The following is a 16,268-nucleotide window of genomic DNA, read 5'->3' as shown; positions in this document are numbered from 1 at the left end:
TGATATGACCAGCCTTAAACGTTATATACAGCAAATGTCTTCCTAAATCAACACAATAGGATAGCTCACAGCCACCAGCCCGCTTCTCCTTCAAGGAGCCTGCCTTCCCCCCCCGCCCTTCCCCATCCTTTCTTCCCTTCACCCCCCCCGCCTTTTTTTTTTTTAAACAACTGGGGATATTTTATACCCTGTAGTTTTGGATTTGATCCATTGCTTTAAGCTTGATGGAGGGTTCTGCAGACAAGGAGATGTATATACACTATTATACAGCCATCATTGAGATTACTAACAGGGAGTCTCTTGTCAGCCAGACGGTCCTGCTTTGAAACACTACTCACATTATCCTGATTTTTCAAAATTGGGGGTAAGGGAAGGGAGGGGAGATACAATTTCCCACTGTCCCTTTTGTTAATTGTTTTCTTTCCTCGCAATTACGTTCATAACCCGACCGGGCCCGTTTCACGTAGTGTCTTTGTATTTCTAGTGGGAGCCACGTGGGGGTGGGAGAAGAGATCCTGACATCCCTCCTCAGGCCTTCTTCCGAATACCACCACCACCTTCTGCACACAAGTCCTTGCACCCCAGTGACCACCAAAACCGGGCCAGGGAGGGCAGATTGCCCTCCCTCCCCGAAAGCGGCAGGGCGGGGGGTCCCCGACCCTTCCCCACAGCTGGGTAACATTATTTTATTTTTCAGGTCGCTGCACCTTGCGCCTTGCAGCCGTGGGAAAATGTCCAGCGGGGATGCTCTCACTTAAAAAAGAAGAGGGACGGGAGGGGAACCCCAAACCACTGTCAGACAGACCCTGGGAGAAGGGGAGGGGGGGAGAGAGGAGCAGGAGCTGTGATAAGGGGGTCACCTTGGGCAGTGGTCGCCTTTCACGTCTCGTTTCATCCTTATTCCCTGGCTATTTTGCGCTGAAGGTGATCAGAGGGGAGAAGGGGTAGGTGCTGAAATATTTAAGGGAGCATTTAAACCCAGAGCCTTCAATGAATGAAGAAGGAGGGGGGGGGGGGGTGTAGGAAAAAAAAAAAGTTGGAAAATGGATTCGCTGACAAGTAAGGATAATAAATGAGAGGCGCTTTCAGATAGATATCTCAGACGTGAAATTGCACCCAGCTGGTTGTGTAAGCAAACAAATAGTTTCATGTTAGGGACTCTCGACTTGTGGCTTGATGAATAGAACACGACAGAGGTAAATGGCTCTTTAGCTCATTTAGGAATAAAACTCTTTGGCTTCCTAAGTAAAAGACCTGGTGACGCCATGGATCCTGAGCAAGCACTTTAACAAGAGTTTTATTAGTTTCCACTTGTGCTCTCGGATCTCCCCCCTCGCTCACCTCCTCCCTTACGCCTCTGGTTTTTTCCTTCTCTTCCGCCCCCCCCTTTTTCTTTCTCTTCTCCCTTCCCTCCTTCTCTCCTTTTTTTTTTTTTTAATTATTATTATTATTTTCCCCTCGAAAACACCTTCTCATAGGAGGGATCTTCCACGTCACCGGCGCCGGGAAACTCGGCAGGTTTGCAAGGGCAAGTCGGACCTGGGGTATGCCCATGGCAGCCGAGAGTTCTGGCTTTTGAAATGTATTTATTTGTCCTTCTTACTGCGCTCCGGAATCACTGCAGAGCACTCATCCTCAGCCGCTCTGACCCACTGGGGATTAAAAAGGGGAGGGTGTCTAAAAAGGAAAAAAAAAATCTCACGTCAAAGTCAGTGACTGAAACCGGTGAGAAAGGGAGCCTTTTAAAACAAATATATAGACACGTTTCGTGGAGGTCACGCCGTTTCCGAAATTAGCCCCAAGATGGAAAGAAACGGGAGGAAAAGTGGGGAAGGGCGAGGGGACCGATCCCTGCCTCTCCCAGTAAAGCAGAGGCAGGACAAAGACACAGCTCTAAAACAGAAAAAATAGGAAAAGGGGAAAAAAAACCCCAACAACCCAAACTCGCTATTTCCAGACTTAAAAACTAACCCTTTGAATAGTCAAAATGCCCCATGAAACCGGAGGAAGCATGTCGACAGTGCCTGTAATAGCCGTGCACACGCCTTCGCGGGCATTGCCTATGAATGGCTGCGCGCCTGGACACTGCTGGTGGGGCGGCTGCAGCCAGCCCTGACCCCCCGGACCCCCCGTCCCTCTGTCCGTCCATCGGAGGGTCCGTCCAGGCCAGCCGGGGCCACCTTCCCTGCCAGCACTGCCTGCCCTGCCTGCGCATCCCTCGACAGCGGGTCACATCTGCTCCCCGTGGGGAAGGGGACGCCCGGCTGCCATACCCCACAGGTATTTAAAAATATATATATATATAAAATTAAAAAAAAAAAGTACTTTCCGTCGGATAAAACACATTTCTCTCTTTGTGTGGGGAGCCAAACAGTTTCCTGGGCGTGAAGCAACGCAGAACTCACTTTTTCCTTGTCTTACTTCTGCTGCCGCTTGCAACGACCCCGAGCCCGAGCTTTCCACGCGAGACCCTCCACGCACCTCGCAGGGAAAGAGCCCTTTGCATCTGCACCGCCGCTTTTCGTGCTGGCGGTGAGAGAGGCCACTCGCGTTGGAGTCCCATCCCCACGCCCCCCGATTCCACCTAATTTCGAGGGGTCCGGGGGAAGTCGGGGTTACCCTTCCTCCCCACCCCCCCACAGGAGTGGGCTCATCGCCCTCTCCCCTGCAGGTGAAGGGGGTGGATGGAGACCGAGCCCCCCAAACGGGGGGTGTCACGAAGCCCCGGGAAAGGGGCAGCCGCAGCCCCTTCCCCTCGCCGGGCAGCCGGAGGGGGTGCGAGGAGTTGAGGGGGGCACGACTCCCGCCCCGGCGCTGCCCCTGCCACTGCCGGCAACTTCCCCCCAGCCTCAGCCGGGGCTGAACCTACCACGTAGCACCATTTCCAAATATTTATTCGACCGAATATATAGAAAAGGCCTAATGGGGCGGTGGGAGGAGGCAAGCTAGTTAGCGAGGAGCTGAGAGGTGGGGGGGCCCTTTGTATCTGCCCTGCCCTGAGCGGGTCCCCTCCTCGGGGCTGGGGTCGGAGGGTCGCCCCCCCCTCTGCCCCCAAAATCCCACCCACCCCCGGCTTTCCTACTCCGCCCCCACCTTGAAGCGCTGCCGCAGCGGTGGGTGAGCTCGGAGGGGCTCTGCGCGGCAGGGGGGGATGGAGGGAGGGAGGGAGGGAGGGATGGACGGACGGAGGGGGATGCCCTGCGGAGCCCCCTCTGAGGAGTTTGGGGGGGGCCGCGGAGCCCCCGGGGGCAGCGCCCGGGCCCCCGGCGACAACAAGGCAGGAGAAATGTAGCTGGAGTTGGTTTTAAAGCAATATATTGTAGGTTACGAACAAGCCACCAGAAACTTGCAGAGGGACCCCGGCCCCTCTCCACATTCACATATTATTATTATTATTATTATTATTATTATTATTATTATTATTATTAATAATAATAATTTTTTTTCAGCAAATAGCGCTTGGTGACGCGATCATACAATATTTTTAGCCGCTGTATGAATGCCCGGAGAGGCTGGAGCGTGGCAAAGGAAAACATCCACCGACACAACGCAGACTGGGTAGTTAACACTTCAGAACACGATACTGTCTTATAAGCAAAGTTTAATAAGGGATTGAAACACTTCTTTCTAGGCACATACATGGAAATAAGTGCATCTCGTACACCTCCTCTACACCTGCAAGTTTCTTGGCAATCGGTGGGTTATTATTATTCATAAATATGAAAATTAATTGAAAAATACGTTTCTGACCTACGAAAAAGTTTATCTGTTTTCATCAGTGGGATAACACTGTAATGAATATATTTACATCTCATTGGAAGAAACCGAGACCTGTCTTTCTCTTCCGATATCCCCATTTGTTTGTTTGTTTTGTTTTTTTTTGTGTTTTTTTTTCTGTTTTGTTGTTTTTTTGGGGTTTTTTGTTTTGTGGTTTTTTTTTGTTATGTTTTTTGGTTTTTTTGTTTTGTTTTGTTTTTTGTTTGTTTGTTTGCTTGTTTGTTTCTGTTTTTAACTGCTAATCCAGCTGGGTCCCCAGTCACCCATCCCACCCAAAAAGCAACGCTGAAGAGCTGCTTTCGGCACCTCCCGGGGCTGAGCATCCCCGCTCGATCCCCACCGGCAGCCCGGAGGGGTGGCTGGACCCCCTCTGCCAGGGAAGGCGAGCAGGGCAAGGAACAAAGCTGTCGCCTATGCAGCGTCCGTGCGAGCGAGAAGAGGGAGGGTGTCTGTCTGTCTAATTCCTGTCCTTGTGTGCCCAGGCCTGAAATCATCCATCCCCCCCGCCCAGCACCTAGGAATACAGGCCGCTTCTCCATCCCAAAATGGGCTCTACCCTCGTAGAGGATCTGCCCGCAATGTTGATTATCCAACTATAAGTGCCTACTGTATAGAGCTGCTCTCGCCTCGGATCTGCTGCGCCTAGAATATTAAAAACCCCAAGCGGGTTGGATTGAAGGATCTTGTTAATGCAAAAAAAAAAAAAAAAGACAGAGAGGGAGAGAGGGAGAAGGAGAGTATGGAGGACAGCAAATTAAAAGGAAAACATTGCCCATGACTCCACAAACTGAAAAACCTGCCTCATCTGGGCTTGTTTGGAGGGCACGGGAGGTGTCTGCGCGAGGGGGGGAATGTTATTTTTAAAGATCCAGCTTTATTAATACGTTAAGAAAGGGCTCCCCTGGTAGTATGTGTTCTTACAGCTCCGTCTCAGATCCTATAAAACATTAATGCACTGAACGCTGTTACAGAGATCTGCACCACCAGCTAGAAGCATTGCGAAGCCTTTACCTTCAAAGGAGCTCCATTACAGAAACGATTTTTAATTTTCTTTGCAAAAAAGGACGAGCCGAAATGAAGCGAGGCTCTTGGCGCGGAGCTCGGGCCCCCGCCGTGGGCGGCCGTGGTGTGGGGGGCCACGGCCGGTGTTTCGTGCGTGGCCATGGCACACGAGCACACATGAAACGCTCTGGCTCGCCACCCAACAAGCAAGCATCCAGTTGGATTTCTATATTAATGGGCTGGGAATATACCCTCCACGCGCAGCGAATGGAGTCAGGAGAAACAGCGAGAGGGATGTTTCAGCTGACAGCAGGCGCAAGGCATGCACGCCGGAGCACACGCCGGGGTCAGCAAGTCCTCGGGGTGGAAAAGAAGGGAAAATAAGCAAAAAAACACCCACCCCAAGCCCCCAACAGCAGAAAGCCACCATGCCCACAACAAGCAGGAGTCACGGCTGCGGTATGCCTCCCGCTGCAGGCGCAGGGGTGGTGGCATACGGTGCCTTCAATCCGTGCCCATGGTGTCTAAGAGCGAGCAGCAAGGTGTGAACTCAGCAGAAACTCCAGCTGAATGGGAAAAGGTGTTTCAAAAAAGGGTAGGCCAGCGTGACGGGCCCGTCAGCCTTGGCGGAGAGTCTGCCCTGCAGTCCCAGCAAGGCGAGGTCACCCACGGCATCACCGCGCCTCCCGCTCCCTCTTCCTAGGCCTCGACAGCTCAGCCCTAAGCTTACACAGTCAAGTCAGTTTGGGAACGTCACGTGGTTTACACAGCTTGGTTACCCCTCACAAGTATTTTTGAAGTTCTCCCTTTTAACACTAGTACAGGAGTTAAAAAACCAGGGAGGTTTTGTTGTTGTTGTTTGGGGTTTTTTTGTTTTTGTTTTTGTTTTTTTTGGGGGTGAACTGTTGGCATGTTTCAAGCAACAAGACTCATGGGTTGTGGGGTGATAAGTTGATTTTTTTTTGCTAAATTCTTTTATTTTTGTTTAAATTCTCACTTCAATTTTAATTCTTGAAGAACAGCTTCGACAACATATATCGCACTCATTATAAGAAGCAAAGGGTTATATCAAAAATTATTAGTATAGAATCACAGGAAACCTGGTTTGGAACCAGAAAAAAATACAAAACAGATATAGATACATAGACACAGGACAATTTTTTTTATAATTATTTGGAAAATGTTATTTTCCCCTAATTCTCGTTTCTTTTTTTTTTTTCCTTTATGCGCATACGATGTCTTAAGTTTTACAAAAAATGAAAATAAAGACTAATATTTTACAAAATGAGTAACAATGCTCGTGGTAAGTGTTTGCGCGTGGAATTTTTTTTGTTTGTTTGCTTGTTTGCTTTTCATTCTACACAAGGTTCAGTTCAGTTTCGACGCGTTTTGTTTTGTTGGTTACTGTACAGCATATATCAACAACAGTCCACAATAAATCCTGGAAGATCCAGTATCCCCTTCAGGTTTGATTAATATCCCCTCGATACTCATATTTTTTTTGTTTTTATTTTTTTAATTTTTTTTTTGCTTTTTTTGTCTCTTTTATTATCATTATTATTATTATTATTTTTTTACTTTTTTTTTTTTTTCCTCCTCTCCGAAAAAAAAAAAGAAAACCAACCCAAAAAAGGCCAAAAGCAGAAAAAAAAGCCACGCACCGCCACCTCCGCGGACGCGAGGTCCGTCCCTCTCCCCACCGCGGCCACACCTCTGCTCCTGCTCGGCCCTTTCTTTTGTTCGGTGTCCGCCTCCCGGGCCCCCCCCGCACCCCGACCGCCCCTCGGTGCGAGCGCTCCCGCCGCCGCCGCTCCGCCGCCTCTCCGCCGGGGGTGCGGGCCGGGCTCTAGGAGCACTGGATGGACATGTAAGGCCAGTTGAAGCTGCTCCCCGACAGTAGCATATCCCTGATGAGGGTCTCGATGGGGGTTTTACCTACCAAGCGGACGAAGAAGAGCTGCTCGATGACGGAGGAGGAGACGGTGCGCAGGGAGGGCAGCCGCAGCAGCAGCTTCCCGAAGCGGCTGGGCTGGTTGGGGTACTGGCTCCGCACGTACTCCTCCAGCGCGCACTGGGACTTCTCCTGCAAGCTCTCGATGTGCGCAGCATCCGACAGGCCGCAGGCGTCTGCCCGCCGCACCGCGCCCGCGGAGGCAGCCGCGGAAGGGCGGCGGCGGGGGGGGAGAGGAGGAGGAGGAGGAGGAGGAGGAGGAGGCGGAGGAGGAGGAAGGAGGGAAGGAAGGAAGGAAGGAAGGAAGGAAGGGAGGAAGGAAGGAAGGGGGGGAGATGGTTAGTGGCGGGGAAGCGCACGGGGAAGCGCCGCCGGGATGGGGGGGCACCCCCAAAGGCGCACCCCCCCCATCCCACCCCGTCCCACCCCATCCCATCCCGCACCGCCGCCGAGGAAATAACGCGACCTCTCCGCGCCTCGCCGCGCCCGTGGGTATTTCCACGGGGGATGCCGTGGGGTGCCCGCACCCCCCTCCCGCGCCCCCATCACGAACACACCACATCCCCCTCCCCCCGCCCCCCCCCCGCCCCGGGCCACCCCGCGCGGTCCCGGCTGCTGGAGCCCTTCGCCGGGCTGCTGGAATGGGGGACGGGCCCCCGCGAAACACCACCGAGGAAGGGGGAAAAGGGGGGTATTGGGGAAAACTATTAATAATAATATTAATAATAAAAAAGATAAAAAGCGGAGGCGCGCACAGGCAGAGGGAGACAGAGGGAGTTTGTTGACATGGCTGCGCATCAGAGGGAGGCAGCGGCTGGGACCCGCAGCGGCTGGCAGGGAGCCGGCCGGGGGATGCCGGGGGGACAGGGGGTCCCCTCTGTCCCTGCCCCGCCGCCGGCGATGGCGAACGGGCCGGGTCTTTGCCGGCCGTGCGAGAAATCCGGCGGAAAACGGCCGGGTTCGTCCGGGCTTGAGCCGAGCCGGCGCCTGCAGCTCCCAGACACAAAGCTGGGGAGGGCTGCAGCGGGTGAGCCTTGCCTAAATGTGGCCTGAGAGACTCCCTCCCTATATATAGGTCCCTGCGGCACGTATACGGCCAGAAACATACCCCTGGCACCTCGCAGAATGATGCGACCTGGGCAAATGCATACTACTCCGAGAGGAGAAAGCCTTCACATCCACGCGCTGGTACCTATAGACGTTACTCTGCGCCTACCTCTGCGCATAGATACGGGCAGGGAGGTATAGATACATCTGTGCGCTTACACACAGGCGCACACCCTCTCTCTGTGAACACATAACCCAAAACGGGGGATCTTTGTGCACCGGCTGCTTGTTGGGAGACTCGGGCAGGAAAGGACAGTGGTGGAAAAGTGGTGGGTACGGCCGGGTGGTTGAAATCATCCACATTGTTTCGGAGATTAATAATAAATATTTAAAAAAAAAAAAAAAAGAGTCAGGATCAGAGGGAGGCAGTCAGCTGGCAGTGCGGTTTAACGCAGATCAAAGCCAGACTTTGCTAATATATAGATCCGTATATGAATTAATGCATGTTAATGGCCCCCAAAAGGACACTACAAAATTGTGAATGTAGAATTACGACCCTGGAAAGACACAAGAAATTATTCAAAGCCAAAAAAAAAAAAAAAAAAGAAAAGAAAGGAAGAAAGCAAAAAAATCCGTCGCCACTGCATTTTTGAAGTTTAAGTCTTCCCATATCAAGAACTGGCTTTACAAAGATTTCTGAACACCTTCATCTACAATACTATGGCCTCGAGCAAAAATACAAATAAAACAAGCCATAATTCAGGAACTTCTGAGGAAGAGAACCTTTGACCTGAGCTGCGGACTTGGCATCCCTCAGATACACAATTATCTGAGCCAGGCTGCTCTGCTAATCCATACTGTACCTTTAATGCAACGATATTTTGCAACATCAAAAGCACCAGGTTGCAACATATATATCTATCAAAAGCTCGGGCCTGTCCTTGTTTGCAATATATATCAAAAACACAGGCCTGTTCATATGTTGATTGCCACAAATCACACTCCATATTTACATATATCTCGCTATTTTACATGCATTATCTGCCCATTATGCATTAGGATCCTATTCAACTTCCAAACAATGCAATATGAAAGGGTCTTGCTGACACCCTAGCAGGGCTTTTTTCTGTATGCCCCATATGTCAGACCCTTCAGGTTAGTAAAATATTTATCAGGTATTTACGATGAGTCCACCTATAACTGCAGGTCACCGGACAACGTGGGCGGGGAAGTTGCTCGCTGGAAGGGCGGCAGCCTGGGCAGGGGGGGATGTTGGAAAAATACGCCCTGGGTTTTGCCTCAGAGCTCCAAACGCCCCGGGTTTTCTCATGCCGACAGTTATCTATTGAGCTTTAATTATTTTAAATGGTCTGGCATATGCCTTTACTCGGGTTTTATTCTGCATCCTTCAAGGTGGTGGAGGGAAGGTTTAACTCTCCTCTCAGAAAGGGATTAAAAAAAAATAAATAATAATAATAATAATAATTAAGGGGTGCGCAACTCGATTAGATTAGGGAGTCCAGAGTGGTGCAATCCGTGGGAGAAATAATGCAACCCGTGTTTCCCGGAGGTGAATTATTATTCCATCTCAGAAAGTGGGCTAATGTGAAAATCCTGCGTGTGCCTCACTTTTTTATGTGGCAGTGTGTCAATAAGGGAAAGCTCTATATTTCTTCCTGCAGTCTATGGAAAAGAAATTATGTAAATAAATAACCATTACTGTTCAGCACACTCCAGCCTTCCCCTTTGTAGTGGCGGGAATGTATTTCATGTTACGCGTTCGGAAGAGTTTAGTGTTCAGAAAATATAGATGTAATCAGCTGGCATCTAACTAGAAATCAAAGTTCTTACTGCGCTGCAAATAGATTTATTGGATTTATGTTATCTGTCTCTGTCCCTTCCTGGAAACGTTTATTTACGACGAGGAAAAGGTAGGTGCAGGAATTAATCACTCTAAAGTTTGGGGCGGGGGGGATGGGGGAAGAGGGGGAAAAAAAATAAAAAAAGGAGGCAAGAAAGGAGCAGGTTTTGGGTCACGACCCAGCCGTTGGACGGTGTCCAGAATTTTACGGATTAAATACATGCTATCCGGAGCCCGAATGTAAAAACCACACGAGGAGAAACCCCATGCCAGCTTTAAAGACTTAGTCCTTAGCGAAGGACTTAGGACAATATGCCTAAAAATGTCTTTTCCATCAGTCAAAGTTTGTTTAAAAGTTGGATGACTTTGAGAAAGGCTTCCCATGAATTCCCCTCTGGCTAAGCAATCAAAACAAGTTTAGTGAGAAGTGGAAATGTGCGGATGGGGGTAAGGGGTAGATGACTCCTGACAGCTGTATTTCCATTTTCTGAGATGCCCCGTGCGATCCTGCTCCAAAATCACATTATCGTTCCCTTCCTCAGCCCCGCTCACGCCCCGCTCCATGGCGGGAAGGGGCTTCTCCCCTCGCCAACATTTAGTTATCACATTTGTTCCTCATATATGTAAATGAAGGGCTCCTCTAAAGCCACTAACCGCGTTTCCAGCCAAGGTCGATCGTTTGGGGAAGGTGAAAGGGGGGGAGGAGGGGGGGTGTAAGAAGAGAGAGGGGGGAAAATAAAATAAAATACCCCCCCCAAATACGTCCCCATCTGGGGCAAATCGCCTTCCCGGGGCCTTTGGCGGGTGGAAGGGCCGAGGCAGAGGCCAGCCCCCCTCTGCTTGGGGGTCATGGCTCAAAGTTGAGTCTGGTAAAAAAAAAAAAAAAATTAAATTAAATTAAATTAAATAAAAAGGAGGGCTCTCCCCGGCCATCCCTGTGTGTCGATGGGCACCCTGAAAGGAAGGGGAAGGGCAAGCCTGGGAGTCTGCAGGCAGGCTGCAGAGTTAAATCAGCCTGATAAATGCCGGCAGGTCTCTTTGTCACTTTTGAAAAACATGTTTCCATCAAGAAGACTTATTAAGATAAAATACATGAAAATGTCGAGCCGGCTATTCAGTAAATCTTCCATTTGTTTTAAGATCTGCACTTTATCCTTTGCAAAGAAATATTCCCTCCAACGCTGCGAGACTGCATTTGCACTGGAAGTAAAAGGGGGCAGTCACAGTACACGTCTCCGACCACCCTGCATACAAATTAGATACTCCTGTCTAAATAAATTATCCGATGTTCAAATCGATATTAATACTGCATTTGCTACATTACAATATTGTGCAAATTTAGGAGTCATTTTAATACAACGCAAATACTATTTTTCATGCGTGAAAGGCAACAAATATTGATGGATTATAAACTGCTTACTGTTAAACAAGGCCTTTGAACGATTTGCCATCTTTGTTCAGGAATGCTTTTAATTTTGCCTCGGCCTAGTTTTGAGCCAGATTTATCGGAGCTGTTTAGTTGTCGCTAACCGGGAGGGCCGGTTTGGAAAAGGGGGGGAGAAACCGGGACAAGGGAGGAGCGAGGGGACAGGGGAGAGGGGGGGAAAAAAAAAAGAAGGAAAAACAAACAAGCAGAAAAAGTGGCAATTAGCCCCATCGTGGCGATAATTAGTATAATAATTAAAAAATGACACTGCCAGGCCTCTTATCTCGCCTTGTTTCCATTTCCTATATTTCCTCCGCATCGTTCGCCTTTGATGTTTATAAATTTCTCCCTCGCAGGTTACAATAATAGAAGACGTATTATATTCTTATAGGCTACGACCAGAGCACTTCAAAGGCGACGCTAATGCACTTCCCCGCTAGTTAATTCGAACCATCTATCACAGGGAAAAATTGTTAACATGCATGTTTCCACCGCCTCCACTTAATTTGATATTTTTTCTTTTTTTTTTAAGTTTTTTTTTTGGGGGGGTGGGGGTGAGGGGGTTAAAACGCCAACATCAGTGTGGGGCTGAAGGGGAGGTCGATCCACAGTCCGGGTCGTACCCCCTCGGGCGCAGTGCTGCCTCGGCCTTCCGCCTCTTTTTTTTCCCCCCAAAATTCAATTTTCATTTTTTTCCCCTAATTTCTTTTTTTTTGGGGGGCACGACCCCCACCCCCCCCCCCCCGCCCGCCCCCTCACCTGAGGTGAAGAGGACGATGGCTTTCAGGCAGCTGTACTCGGCCGAATCGACGTGCAGCGCCTTCAGCTTCTCCACCTGCTCCTGGAAGATGCGGATGTGGTCCATGAAGGCGACGACGCGGTCGGCCGACATGGGGGAGGCGTGGAGGCCGGCGGCGGCCAGGAGCGGGGCCACATGGAGGGGCATGGAGCACTGGGCAGCGTTGAGGACGAAGAGCTCGCTCCAGGTGAGCCGCAGCAAGGCCACCTGGTCGGTGATCTGCAGGTCGGGGAAGAAGGGGATGTTGCGGGCCCACTCGACGGCGCTGAAGAGCAGGCGGGCGGCCAGCTCGCAGATGTTCTCGATGCCCATGATGTTGTTGGGTTGCATGCACTGGCTGCCGTAGCGGGAGGTGGGGTAGGGCTCGGCCCGCAGCAGCAGGGAGATGTATCCCGAGAGATAGCAGTGCCCGTTCAGGGGGTCGCCGTTGGTCAGGGCGTACTGGCCGGGGTTGGGCTGGGTGGGCGGCATCCTTCCTCGCTGAACCGCTGACAAAAAGAAGGAGAGAAGGAGAGGAAATGTGCATCCAGGAGGCTCGCAGGCATCGCCCCGGCGGCGCTGCCAGCCAGACGGAGACAATGCCGGGCTTCTTTCCCCCCCAGCCCCCCCCCCACCCCTCGCCCCCGGCACACGCACAGGCACGGACAGACAGAGGCATGCGGAGCCGGGCAGCTGCAGCCGACCTGCATCGCCCCCCACGACCGGCCCCGGCCCCGACCCCTGCTCAGGCAGCCCCAGCCCAGCGGCAGCCAAGCGACCCCCCCCCCCCCCGCCCCCTTCCCCCGATGCAGACAGGCTTCACAAAATAAACACAGATTAAAAAGAAAGAAAGAAGGGGGGGGGGGGGGGGAGGAGAGGGGGAAAAAAAAAAAAAAAAAGCCAAGGCAAACAAGACAAATCCGCACCCCCCCGGCCCCCCTCCCCTCTGGCAACAAAAGGCAGCCCCGCACGTAAAAAAATAAAATCAAAGAAATCCTCCGGGTGGTGAGAAAGTGGGGTTAAAAATCACAGCCAGCTGTTAAAAATATAGCCAAGCTCTGTTGTGGATCCCAGCCGATTGCCCTGGTAGCGCTGAGATTTACGAGTGAACTGCTGTGTCGCTTTTTAAAAAAAAAAAAAAAGAAATAAAATAATTCATAAAAATAAATGCGTCCGTATTCTTCAAAAACGCCGCGTCGTCACCCTTCAAGCCGGAACAGGTCGCAGCCCCCCAGCTCCCCACCGCTAACTTTATTAGAGAGAACCAGCTTTCCAAAGAGGACCCCCCCCTCCCCCGCCCAGCAAAGTTCTCCCTGCTAAAAGGAAGAGAAAGATTAAATATTATCAAGGGAAGGGGGGAAATAAAACAAAAAGGTCCGAACTTACAATAGCCAAACATTCGTGGAAAAAAAAGGGGACGGTGTAATTAATATCTTTGGTGCGCTGTTGCCACTGCAAAAGCCTGCAGTCAGCGTTGCACAGTGAATGCACAAGCTTGCAACTGCAAAAACACTGGATTCATTAACCATCTCCACACAGAGCGTAAGCATGCCTCGAGTCCCGAAAGCTGACCAAAGTTGTTTTTTTTTTTTTTTTTTTTCTCCTTTAGTGTGTGTGTGCGTGTGCGTGTGTTTCGCTCCATCAGTGCCAGCGTTTGCAGCCGCATGCCATGTAAACAAAGGTAACTTCAGGGGAAGAGACGGCTACTCAGCCCTGTTCCCCGCACGGGCGGACACGCACACGCACACGCTCGCTGGCACACACACGCACACGCAGATCTCACTCATCTTTCCGGCGTGCCACATTTTCTCAACTTTCTCTTTTCTTCCCCACCCAGCCCTCCTCGCCTCCCGGGCCGGACCTCTCTCCTGCTGCCCTCCAGCCCACCTCTCCCTCTTCGATCTGCTTGTAAACTTGGCAGTTATTTGTCAATTAACTGCGAGCACAATTCTAACTTTTTTTTTTTTTCCTCCTCCTTCCTATTTTTTTTCCTTCCCCAACCCCCCCCCCCCCCCCGACGCCTACCAACAGCCCCTGAAGCTACCAATGAAGTCGTCATATTTGCGAGCTCTTTCAGATCTGGAGCAGCTTCATTCCTTTTCTTGTGGCATATAAAATATAATTTTAAAACCAATTAAGGCAGTAGTAATCCCCGCTCCGCAAAATTGACTGTTTCGCTGATGTGACTCTAAGACATCTTTAACGACAGTCACAGGGTAAACTTTAACTGTAAACCGAGAAAATACATTTCGAGGAGAAAGGAGGGCAGGAAATCTTCCTACGCGAGAATGAGCCTGAACGCAAGGAAAACCACAGCGACTCTTGGAAAGGAGGAGGAGGAAAAAAAAAAAAAGAAAAAAATAAATAGCAGAGCAGTTGGAAATGGTGAGGAGCCCGCTGCCAGATGCAGGCTGCGGATTCTGCTAAAATGCGAAGGACCGGTAAATAGGTTATAAATCGCGATTTGTATGCAGGCTTTAAGGAGAGGGTGGAGTTTGATGGAGAAATAAAATGAGCAGCGTGCTAAAAAAAAAAAAAAAAAAAAAGGAGAAATGACAGAAGTACAGAAACCCGGTTCAGTCACAAACTTTCCTTTGAACGCATGGAGTGAAAACAAGGCCAAATCTCGCACAGAAGCACACTCCGGGGCAGCGGGAAGCAGAGGGAAGCGGAGATACAGTAGCACATTTCCCCCTCTTTTTTTCACCCCTTTCCTCTTTTTTCACCCCCTTTCCTCTTTTCTTCCCTACTTACACGTCTTTCATCTTTCTTTCGGGAAAAATGAGGCTGGGGAAATGGATCTAGCGAGAAGTGTTGCGGGTTTAAAAAGAAATGATGGGGCGGAAGGGGGGGGTGGTGGGGGGGGAAGGAAGCTGAATGGAAGCACATCTCGTACGGGAGAGAGATGTATCTCCCCCCACCCCCCGGTCTCATGCCAACAATAGACAAAACCACATCCAAACACACGCACACGCACACACACGCGGGAGCGGAGACAGCGGCCACAGGATAAATATTCCGCGAGCGACCGTAATAATAATAGTAGTAATAATAATAATAATAATAATAATAATAATAATAATAATAATAAAATAATGATAATAATAAATGCTAAAATTCTCGGCACAATGAGCGGGGAAGGGGCGAGCGCGGCGGTGCCGGGGAAGGGGGTGGGGAGGAGCGGGAGGAGGGCAGGAGGCACAAACCGAAAAGCAAAAGAAAACACCACCAACCACCATCAACAATAACAACAAAACCTGGCGCAAAGCTGCCAGATGGGAGTGCAGGCAGAGGGGGAGATTGACATGTGCACGGGAAGGGAGAGAGACCCAGGTCGCCACGGAGAGCCGTGCAAACGTACACATCTCTCTGTGGGTAGGTACGTGTATATATATATGTATATATATATGTATATCTGCACGCCGCGCGTGTGCGCGCGTGTGTGTGTATATATATATATATATATATATGTATACGCGCCGAGGTGCGCGTGTGTGCGCGGATGCCCAGGCAGAGACAGACAGACGGAGAGCCCTCGCAGACGCACCCTGCACAGCCGCGGGGAGAGGGAGCGATAGCATAGTAGGGAAGAAATATTCACCTTCCCGCCTCATGCCCACTTTGAGGCACTTCTTGAGGCGGCAGTACTGGCACTGGTTGCGGTGGTGCTGGTCGATGGGACAGTTCCTGTTGGCGCGGCATGTGTAAGTTAAGTTCCTGCGGACGCTCCTCTTGAAGAAACTTTTGCAGCCCTCGCAGGTGAACTGGCCGTAGTGCTTGCCGCTGGACTTGTCCCCGCACACCACGCACTCGATGTGCTGCTGGCTCTGCCCCGAGCCCTGCTGGCCCGCTCCCTTGTCCCCGGCCGTGCCCGGCGTGGAGGGGGGTCCCGGCTGGCTGGGGGTCTGCGGGGTGTGCGGGGCGGCCGAGCCCCCCTGCTGCTGGGGCGGCTGCTCCCGGGCCGGCTGCGCCGCGGCGGGGTTGGGGCCGCTCGGGGTGCCCCCGGCCACGTCTTCCTGCGGATCTCGCCAGCTGCTAACTACCATTGCCATATCTCGGGCCCGAGAAAGTGCTGGGGAGCGGCGCGGCTCGCTGCGGGCTGCCGGGGAGAGAGGCGGGGGGCGGGGGGGGGGCGGCCGGCCGGGCGCCGGGGGCGAGCGGGGAGCGAGGGGACCCTGCCTGCCGCCTGCCTCCGCCTCGGCTGCCGCCGCTGCCGCTGCCCTGCTGCCGCCGCTGCTGCCGGCTGGAGCCGCTCCTGCCGTTTTCTTTATTTTATTTATTTTTCGCCGCGAGCCCCCCTCCTCTCGCTCCGGCTAATTTCTTTTTTTTTTTTTTTTTTTTCCTCCTCTTTTTTTTTTTAGGGAGGGGGAGGGGGCGACGGAGGATTTTCTCCCTCTCTCGTCTCTCCCCCCCTTTCCTCTTCCTC

At 51.3% G+C, this 16,268-nt stretch overlaps 1 protein-coding gene across 5 annotated transcripts; it reads right to left on the bottom strand.

The window, feature by feature from the left end:
- Positions 1-1,539: 1,539 nt before the first annotated feature.
- On the bottom strand, positions 1,540-16,233 carry NR2F1 (nuclear receptor subfamily 2 group F member 1). 5 transcript variants are annotated; one of them, XM_075526786.1, is made up of 4 exons: positions 15,444-16,232; positions 11,824-12,351; positions 6,719-6,906; positions 1,540-1,677 (listed from the first exon to the last, which is right to left on the bottom strand). In XM_075526786.1, the coding sequence occupies exons 1-4, from the start codon at positions 15,892-15,894 to the stop codon at positions 1,660-1,662; spliced, it is 1,185 nt and encodes a 394-aa protein (XP_075382901.1). In that variant the 5' UTR covers positions 15,895-16,232; the 3' UTR covers positions 1,540-1,659. The 5 variants fall into 5 exon arrangements, with proteins under 5 accessions (XP_075382901.1, XP_075382899.1, XP_075382898.1 ...); XM_075526784.1 differs by lacking the exon at positions 1,540-1,677 and adding an exon at positions 3,448-4,419 and having other exon boundaries at positions 15,444-16,233; XM_075526787.1 differs by lacking the exon at positions 1,540-1,677 and adding an exon at positions 6,505-6,634.
- Between the last annotated feature and the right edge of the window lie 35 nt (positions 16,234-16,268).

This window comes from Mycteria americana, chromosome Z (assembly GCF_035582795.1).
Source record: "Mycteria americana isolate JAX WOST 10 ecotype Jacksonville Zoo and Gardens chromosome Z, USCA_MyAme_1.0, whole genome shotgun sequence".
In the NCBI taxonomy this organism is placed as follows: domain Eukaryota; kingdom Metazoa; phylum Chordata; class Aves; order Ciconiiformes; family Ciconiidae; genus Mycteria; species Mycteria americana.
This window is presented reverse-complemented; position numbering and strand designations above follow the sequence as displayed.